The following is a 10276-nucleotide window of genomic DNA, read 5'->3' as shown; positions in this document are numbered from 1 at the left end:
TAATGAAATGAAGAAAGAAAATGAACAACTAACAGAAGAAAATATAAAATTACAAGGTGAAATAAATGAGATAGAAAGAAAATCATGGAAATGAATAACAAAGAAGAAACCATTCGAAGTCTAAAATCCACTAAAGGGAAGTTACAGAAGGAAAATGATGAACAAAAGGAGAAAACAGAAGAGCTGAAGAAAAAGGAGAATTACTGGAGAAGAAGAATAGTGTATTAGAGGAAAAAGTGGAAGTACTAGAGAGAAGAGTTGAGGAGCTGAAAAGTGAACTAAGAGATAAAGAAAAACAAATCTCTGAAATTCAACAAGCAGCAATAATAAGTCATGAGATTACAGAAATAACAAGAGAAGAATTAGATAACATACAAAAAGAAAATGAAGCACAAAAACAAATAATATCAAAACAACAAGATGATATTGTAAATTTTATCTCACAGAAGGAACTAGAGAAGAAGAAAACGATGACACTTGTGATAAATACACAACCAGTATTGATGAAAGCATCATCAGGAACAATGGAGATGAACGAAACTACTCCTATGAAAAAGACAATAGTGGAAATCGAAGAGAAAAGCACTGATTGTCAAAAAACAAGAGATGATAGTCAGACAAGAAATACAACAAACCAAAGAAATCAAATTTTAATTGAAGTGATGTATTGTTTTGCAATTAATTGGTTAAATAAAAATTATATAAGAAATTAAGATAGGAATAAATAGAAAGTATAATAAAAGTGATAAACATCAATGTCAATAATGAAAAAGAATATATTAAATATATTAAAATGTCACATAAAATAAAAGAAAGTATTAAAAGGCACATTAAAATGAAAGTAAATGATATAATAGAATGAAGAGTAGAGTGTAATTCAATAATAAAAAACATCATATTAAAGAATAACTATACTGAAATTGATGAAGAATATCTTAACACTCTCATCAATAAAGTAAAAGAAATGAAAATAGAAAAATGTTCAAACATTAATTACTACTTTCAAAGAAAAGAAGCTGACGAATTGATAATGGAAATTAATAATAGATGGATAATGTCAGGAATTAGAATGCATGATCTGCAAGATGATATGAATATTTCAATTTATATGCACCTCTATCTCCAAAATAAAATAATAGGAGATAAATTTGATGAAATAAAAGAAATCCTAAAGAAAATAAATAGACTAGAAGATTTAGTCAAGGGAAGAAAATGGTACAGAATAAAGTGCATCATGAAATTAAAAGAATATGATGAAGAAGGAATAAAAGTCAAAGCACTAGAAAGAATAAAGTACCTAAAATATATGATGACTATGATAAAAGAAAGAATTAAATTTAATAAAAATGAAATAATCAGAATCAATACAAATAAAATCATGTTTGATTCTAACAAGAAAATTAGAATAAGGAAGAAACAAATGAATGAAATATACTCAAATAACGATATTACTTTAGAATATTGGAAATATTATATGAAACACAGGTGATATTAAATAAAAAGAATTGGAAAATAAAACAAATCACCTCGTGGAATGAAAGATATAGAAACTATGATAGTGTCATAATAACAATAAATGAATTAAATTTAAGTATAATGAAAATAAGTAACTGGAAAACACCAGGAATAGACACTATATATGGGTATTATTGGAAAAGGATGTCATCATCAAGAGAAGCCATTCTCAGTATCTTCAATGAATGGTTGAACTTCCCCGAAAACATCCCATTAGACATGGTAAGTGGAAGAACTTTATTAATCCATAAATTGATACGAATGACGTCATTAATTATCATCATATCAGTTGTACAAATGTAATTATGAAAGTATTTACATCAATATTAAAAGAAAAGATTCACAGAAGATTTAACATAAATAATGAATCATTTAAAATTAGTAAAAATCAACTGGGATGTAAGTTACAATCTTTAGCTGCTAAAGAATGAATAATTAATAGTTATATGTTAAAGCAACAGAAAGAAGAGAAATACCCAAAATATGATGAGTCATATTATGACATCAAGAAAACATATGACACTGTCAACCACGAATGGGTAATTGAATCATTAAAATATTTTAATTATGAGTTTGTCATCATTGACATTATTGAAAGTATGATGACTAGATGGAAGATATTCATCGGTTATAAATTTAATGAATATCTAGGATGTATTAAATTAAATAGATGAATTTTATTTATATTATTCATTATGAAATTGTTTTATTTTATATTATTAATATTCTGCCTGTAATTGTTTGTCATTTTGTATTTTATGTTATTCTATTTATTCTTATCATGTTTCTAGTTGATTGGTTGTTATTTTTTATTTAAAATGAATCATCTAATTTATTCATTAATTATTCTGTCTTTCTATTTAACACCATATCTATTCTTCATACACAATTTAATCATCATTAAAATTTACTTTAATGTATTGATTTGTTGTTTATCTCTCTCGTTCTTCATATTCAAATAATTTATTCTTGTCAATTTGTTTCATTTCTATTTTATATTGTCATTATTGTATTTATTTTGTGTTATTTTAATTTCATATATTTTTGTTTCTTCTTTTGTTTAATTTCTTTATTTTCATTAAACATAGTTTATTTGAATTTGTATTTGATGATGAATGTTGAATATACAAATAAAAAAATGAAATAGAATGTTTTAAATTGATTCAAATAATATTAGTTTATATAAATAATTTGTTATTTGTATGTTATTGGTTAATAAAAATTAATCAACATTGACATGACTATGATTATTATAAAAATGAAATGGAAAATTATAAGAATAAAGAAAGAAAATAATAATACAAAGATATATGAATAAATGAAATGGAAAAATGAAATAAATACAATATAAAAATACACAAAGAATACTCAAATTTGAGAATATGATATAAGAGAAGTCAACTAAGAAAAAAAGAATGTATAATTAGAAAAATCATAATAGAAAATGAAATTACAAAGAACTGACAAAATTCATGACAATTATATTGAAATGATAAATAATTATGAAGTAATTTAATATCAATAATAGATATTTATATCAATCAATTAAATAAATATATACAATCAAAAGAATGAATAGATGAAAGAATAAAATAAAGAATAGAAAATGACAAAATGAAATACATAAATTATGAAATAAAATAATATCATAATATTTGAAACAGAAAGAAATAATGAAATTCAATAAATTATAGAAAATGAATAAAATAAAGAATAAAATTAAGGAATGAATAAAATGTATAAATAATATAGAATAATAATTGAAATTGTATTTCTTACATTTTATAAAATAACAAATAAGTATAAAATGATAAGAATCAAATGAAATGTATTTAATTCAATTAATTTACACAACAACATTTACAAATATGAAATGAGAGAAATATGAAATAAATAATAGAAATACATGATATAAAAAATAAATCAAAAAAAAAAAATAAATAAAGAATAAATCAACATATAATAATAAAACGAATAAAATAGATGAAAGAACGAATTTTAGAAACAAACAAATGTTAATTGAATAATGAATTAAAATAATTAAATATGATTGATTCATACTATTATTATTCTAATACTATTATTTTATGTTTATTAATACAGTCGTGATTAAAATTTTACAATGCTTTATTAATTATTCTTAGTTTTATCACCTTTTCATTCTATAATCACTTTTAATACTCTTTTTCAATGATTTAATATTTTATTTTATCATTTATTCTCACCATTAAATATATGAAGTATAATTGTTAGTTAAATTGATATTATCTATTATTCAATTATTCATTATTATGTTTTTGAATATACTAAATCTCATAAGATTGTCAACTAGTTATTTCAAATGTCATTACCACAATTAACATTATTGTTTATTTTATTCAAATTAAATAATACCAATAAAAATGCAAGAATAGTTATGACACAATAATCATAAATTAAATGAAAAAATATACTTCTTGCATCAACATATTATTTATTTAAATATCATATCATTTCTTATCTTATCATTTTGTTTATTATATGAAATTGGATAAATGCTTTTATTTTTTTCAATAATTTAGAATTACCCATATTTTCTGTCTTTCTTGTTTAATCATTCCAACAAAAACATCAAGTCAATTGATCAACTTCTTTTCATAGGATCATTCTTTTATTCAATTATACATACCTATTGTATTAATTTCTGTCAATGAATATATTATGTTGAAAATAAAATATGCAGTAAATCGTATTTCATTCTCAGTAATTTTATTATTATTCTTCTTTTTATGAACAAAAAGATTAGTTGTTGTTTGACTTTAATTGCACTGTGTTGTTATATTATAAATACTAAGGTTTAAAGGATATAAACTTGTAGTTTATAAAACACCGTCACAGCACTATTTAATTCATTCAACACTTTAAATTTTATAACTGACCTACCAGTTAATTACACAAGCACATTTTATTGTTTTGGAAACAATGCCTTTATAAATCTTATAGACAAAAACTGTTCTAAACAAACAAAACACAATTACTTACTTTATTAATCATTTTCTTAATAAATACAATAAAGTAAGGATTTATCAATTCAATGACTTATTTATTCTTGTAACCAATGAAAAAGTCACATAAGATTAGATTATTTCTTTTAATTAACATGAATAGCTTTATTAAACCTTATTGACACCTTGATATATTGTGTTAGTAAAATTCAAACTGTAATATTTCATAACACATCAATGCTTATTCTTTAATGAAAAGAAAACAAAATGTTTAGTAACTTAACTACTTAAAACCTAATGAATTAAAAATCTTTTTTATTTCTTCATCATCTTCTCAACTAACTCATTTTTACCAACACATCGTGCTGTTTTAGCTGAATTTAATCTAGCAATAACAGCTCTCTTAATCATTACTTTTAATCTTCTTTCTATTTCTTTTCTCTTAATCTCATCATTCATAGCAATCCTTGTTCTCAAACATCTCTTCAAATTCATAATTTTCTTCTTCAACATAAATTCTTTCTTAAGTTTCTTCTTTAATTCTTCTAATGCCTCTTTAGAATTCTTTTTAGTATCTCTAATAAGTGTTTTTTGAACACCTTTTCTACTTAATATTGTTTGATATAATGCATATTTTGCTCTATTATCAATATCTTCTAAATCATCTATTTGTGTATTATGTTTTAATAATTCTTTACTAGCTTTAATTTGCATCTTTTGTCTTTCCTTTAATGCTGCAAGTCTATAATATTGGTCTTTTAATTTTTGAATTTCAAGTCTTTCTAATGCACTTCCCATATTAGCATCTTGACTTTGAAGTTTTAATACTTTCTTTTTTAATGCAATTTTCGTATCTAATCGTCTTAAACTCTCTTGTAACATCTTTCTTTTTTGATTCATTTTTTTACTTGATTCTACTGCTTTCTTCATAATATCTTTCTTAACACGATTTGAATATTCTTCGTTTTTATTTCTCATTGTTCTCATTTCTTCTCGGAGTAATTCTTCTCGTTTCATTTTCATCATTTCTTTTCTTATTGAAAGTCTCTTCTTACTTTCTTTAATTTCTTTATCTCCAATAGCTTTCAATGCTTCTATTTTTCTATTTTCTACTTTTCTTTCTTCATCAAATGCTTCTTTCTCTAATCTTAATCTATCTATTTCTTCTTGAATTTCCCTTTTAACTTTCATTAAATATTGTCCTTTTCTTTCTTGAATTTCATTTTTTAATTTTCTATCAAGTATTTCTCCTTTTTTCTTTTCTATTTTTTCTCTTTCTTTCTCTTTATATTTTTCAAATGTTCTACGTGCACATTGAATTTGTTTCTTTTTATATATTTTTAATTCCGCTAATTGTTTATAAATCATATTAATCATTTCCGCATTTTCTGCAATTTTAGCTGCTTTTAATTTTGTATTTAAGATTTTTCTTTTTCGTTCTGTTATTGCTCTTTCTCTAGCTTCTTTCTTTTCTATTGCTTTGTCTTTCATCTCTTCTTTCTTTTCTATTCGTCGAATTTCTTCTTTAGCCATTTCTAACTCTTTTAATCTTTTAACTAATTTTTGATATTCCATTTTTCTAACTCTTGCTACTATTTTTGCTGTTTTTGCTCGTCGCTTTTCTTTCCTTTCAAGATCCCCTATCATTCTTCTTCTATTTCTCATTTCTTCTGCCATTTCTTCTACTTGTGTCTTAGCAGTACCCATACTTCTAATATTCTCAATCTTAACATCATTTAACTCTTCTCTTTTTTCCGTTAATCTTTCCATTTCTTTTTTATTTTTTTGATATTCTTCAATTTTCTTTTTCATTATTTCATTAAATTTACCTGCTTTTTCATCAGCATGTTGACGTGCATAATTAATTGTTTCATTAATTTTCTTTTGTTCTTCCATTAAATATGTTATCTTCTTATTAACTCCTTCAATCTCTGCTGTGACATTTTTCCCTTTAATTTCTATATTCTTCTTTTTTCCTTCGATTTGTCTGATACGTGCCTGTTCTTCTGCTGTTCTATTTTGTTTTTCAATGTCTTTTGTTTTGAATGCTCGAGCATATTCAGCTGCCATTTGTTTTTGGACTGCATTTTCTACCATCTTTTCAACACTCTTGTTAGTTTTTCCAGCCACAGCAATGCATAACAAGATTACTATTAATACATTGATTTTTCCCATGTCTTAAAATAATACATTTTTTTCAGTTCAGTTCTGTTTTTCTATTTTCTTTTTGATTTTTTGATTTTTAACAAGAGAGAAAATAAAAATCTAAATATCATAGGAAATGAATGGTGGCGGTGGAATAGTCAATGTCCCTGTCAAGGAAATCCCACGAACACTAAAACAACGTAAAAAGAATTGGAAATGTAATTATCCTGGATGTAATGAACCACCTAAAACAAGATATAATTGTTATGCACATGTTTGGGATTCTCACATTAAACAATTTCTTGCAGAAGAAGGAAACAATCCCGATAACATGTTATTAACATCATTTAAAAATTCTAATGAGAAAGATAAAATAAAGAAAATTTGTGAAAGATACATGATTAAATTAGTTGATAAAACACAAGGAAGACAAACATATCCATTTGCATTCACAGAAACAATTGCACCACTCATTGGAGTTGCACTAAATGAACTCCAAAAGAAAGAGAGTCAAAATAAGAATAAACAAGAACAAGAGGAAAAAAGAATAAGAAGTATAGAAGAAAAAAGAGAGTTTTTAGGACATAATGAGATAATTAAAACAGACAGTGAAACTACCGAAAATATATTAAATAATAGTCAAGAGTATCAAATAGTAGAAGAAGGAAATAATGAAGAATATAAAATAAATGAATTATTAAAAATTAAAGGAATTAGAAATAAAGTACAACAATTATATATGTTAGGAGAAATTTTTTCAAATGAAGGATTTCTTGTAAGGTCAGATGAAAGAAATAAAAAAGAAATTGAAAAAATAGATAAAGCATTATATGGACTAAAACATTTATATGGTAGAGAATTTAAATACTTAAGAGACCCAGAAGATAAAGCACGCAGATATGGATTTATTGCACAAGAAGTTAAAGAAATTTATCCTGAATTAGTACAAATAGATGAAGAAGGAGGACTTACAGTAGATTATCTTGGAATCATTCCTATTATGGTAGAAGCATTAAAAGAAATAGAAAAAGAAAGTGAAAAAATAAGAAGAAATAAAAAGATAGAAAGTGAAAACCTTAATTTAACAATAAATAAAACAATTAAAGAATTAATTAGAATTGAAAAAGAATTTAAAGAACAAAAAGATGAAATATTAAAACCAATTCATAAAAAAGAAAAAAGGTCAACAATTAGTCATTGTTTTGGACCAACATATTTCGTTATTTTTATGTCAATTTTATTTTCTATTAGTGCACTTATTGTTCCACTCATAAGTCCTGTTTATTTGATTGAAATAACACTTATCTTCATTAGTTGTATTTTATGGATATTTGTTATTATTAATAATTCGGAAGTAAAAGAACTTATAGTCAAAAAAGAAAGTTTGAAAGAAACATTTAAAGAAAATAATTGGTGGAGTATATTACAATTTACAATATGGTCTATAATCATAACAATAATAATGAGTTCAATAACTATAACATTAGTTGTAGGAATAATGGGAGTTTTAATTGCTATTCTTTATATTATTTCATTTATTAGTATATTAACAACGCTTTTACTTGTATATTTTAATTGTTCTTATAATTATAAAACTCTAATTATTTGTATTGTATTTTCTTCTTTTCATGTCATTGCTCTTATTGCTTTAATATCAGCTATTAGTCTCCAACCTTTTCATTGTTTTGAATTGACTCATTATAATATATTAAAATCAATTCAAATAAACGTTAATCAAACTATTGTTCCAATTGCTTTACCTCTATTACCATGGAATTGTTATGACCCAAAATTTCATTATTCAACCCCTTTACCAAATGAATTAGAATTAGAACTTGAAACAAAATATATTAGTAGAATAACACCATATCTTCAAGGTAAAGTTACACAAAAAGTTAATTATATTGGATTAATTAAATTACAATGTGGAATAACAAAGATAGATTATGCAAGAATATATCTACATGCTTACTAAATTCATGTTCTATATTATTTTCATCTTTAATATTTGATTATGATTATTATTATTAATTGTTTGTACTTTCTCTAGTTTTTTTTTATAACTCAAAAGAAAAAAATTATTCATTTGAATTATCTTCATTTTCTTCATTCCCAAAATTAATTTCTTTGTCTTCTAATGTCATTTCATCTATATGATCTTCTATCTTGATTGTTGTAATTTCATATTCAATTTTATCAGGAACACTTTTCATATTAACATTAACAAACCCAATTTTATGATCAACCCAAAATTGAATATTATTTTTCTTTAACATTTTACTTAATGCTCTTCCTATCTTTGAATATCCTAAACCATTATGATTACCTACTCCACAACTAATTCTCATTGTATGGATATCTTTATTTTTCTTAAGACTAGGTAACTTTCTTTGTACAATTTTTAATGCATCTCCAACAAAAAGACCATGTAAATCCATTTTATCTTGAACAGGAATAAATGAATTAGCCTTTTTGAAAACATGTTCGGCTGCTCCATCTCTTCTATTTGACCATTTCTGAATATCTTGTTTAAGTTGGTCAATTTCTGCCTGACAATTCTCACCCTTCATCATACGGTCATTTAATTCTTTCTTTCTACGTTGAAGACTTGATGCTTGAATAATAAGGGGTTTATAATGTTTTTGGAAAGCACGCCATATTTCTTTTCTAATAACCCTAAAGTCAGTGCATCGATTGAACTTCTTTTTATGAGGATGTTGTAGAGGCTGAGTTGGTTGGAGTGCCTTAATTTTAAAGAACAACCAAACTCCAATACAAATGAAAATGAAAGAGACAGTAAGAAGAAAGAATTGTGGAAGTTCCATTTGATGATAAAACAAGGTGAACTAATATTAAAACGAACTTCAAAAAAGAAGGTAAACGTAGAAAGAATGAATTTGAATATTTATAAAATTTGTCTTGTTGGAGACCAAAGTGTAGGTAAAACGTCATTAGTTAACCGTTATGCAAAGGGAGGGTTTAGTACAAATGAAAAAGCAACTATTGGTGCTAATTTTATTGCTACAAGTTATATAAAGCAAGGGCAAGAAATTAAATTAGCCTTATGGGACACAGCGGGACAAGAGAAATATAGGTCAATGGTTTCTATGTATTATCGAGGGAGTAGAGGAGCAGTAATAGTTTATGATGTTACTAATAGAACAACATTTGAAGATATTAGAGGGTGGTATGATGAAATTTTCAAAGCAGAGCCAGATGTTGTTTGTATGCTTGTAGGAAATAAAGCAGATAATAATCAAGAAAGACTAGTAAGTTCTGAAGAGGGAGAAGAATTAGCAAAAGAATTAGGTATTTTATTTTCTGAAGCATCAGCTAAAACAGGAGATAGTTTGTTTTTTTTTTTCATTCTTCTTAAATTATTTTCATATGTTAAGTAACACTAAATAATTAAACAAACAGATGTTAAAGAAACATTTATACAACTCTTTGAAGCTATTAATTTTGATGAATCACATTTACCAAAAGGTGACATTCAATTAAATAAAAGTAAACAAGAAGAAAAGGGATGTTGTTAATAATTTACTCTTTGTATTAATCAAATTTTAAGAAGACTTTCTTTTATTTTTTATTTAATAACAATGAAAAAAGATGTTTTACTTGTTTATTTTCAA

General features: G+C 24.4%; 4 protein-coding genes across 4 annotated transcripts, besides 1 other annotated feature; 2 read left to right on the top strand and 2 right to left on the bottom strand.

Moving 5' to 3' along the window:
* Positions 1 to 2217: part of a repeat region that runs on past the window's edge.
* A 2597-nt stretch (positions 2218 to 4814) lies between these two features.
* On the bottom strand, positions 4815 to 6674 carry EHI_122900 (uncharacterized protein; the record flags this gene model as incomplete). The annotated part of the gene is made up of 1 exon (XM_649122.1): positions 4815 to 6674. The coding sequence occupies one exon, from the start codon at positions 6672 to 6674 to the stop codon at positions 4815 to 4817; it is 1860 nt and encodes a 619-aa protein (XP_654214.1).
* Positions 6675 to 6780: 106 nt separating this feature from the next.
* On the top strand, positions 6781 to 8619 carry EHI_122890 (uncharacterized protein; the record flags this gene model as incomplete). The annotated part of the gene is made up of 1 exon (XM_649123.1): positions 6781 to 8619. One exon carries the CDS (start codon positions 6781 to 6783, stop codon positions 8617 to 8619), a length of 1839 nt encoding a protein of 612 aa, XP_654215.1.
* A 103-nt stretch (positions 8620 to 8722) lies between these two features.
* On the bottom strand, positions 8723 to 9469 carry EHI_122880 (uncharacterized protein; the record flags this gene model as incomplete). Its single annotated transcript, XM_649124.1, has 1 exon — positions 8723 to 9469. The coding sequence occupies one exon, from the start codon at positions 9467 to 9469 to the stop codon at positions 8723 to 8725; it is 747 nt and encodes a 248-aa protein (XP_654216.1).
* A 66-nt stretch (positions 9470 to 9535) lies between these two features.
* Positions 9536 to 10180, top strand: EHI_122870 (Rab family GTPase; the record flags this gene model as incomplete). The annotated part of the gene is made up of 2 exons (XM_649125.2): positions 9536 to 9992; positions 10065 to 10180. The coding sequence occupies 2 exons, from the start codon at positions 9536 to 9538 to the stop codon at positions 10178 to 10180; spliced, it is 573 nt and encodes a 190-aa protein (XP_654217.2).
* Between the last annotated feature and the right edge of the window lie 96 nt (positions 10181 to 10276).

Source organism: Entamoeba histolytica, genomic scaffold, assembly GCF_000208925.1.
Source record: "Entamoeba histolytica HM-1:IMSS scf_1104750518175 genomic scaffold, whole genome shotgun sequence".
Taxonomy (NCBI): domain Eukaryota; phylum Evosea; order Mastigamoebida; family Endamoebidae; genus Entamoeba; species Entamoeba histolytica.
The sequence above is the reverse complement of the archived record's forward strand: the minus strand, read 5'-3'. Positions and strand labels throughout refer to the sequence as shown.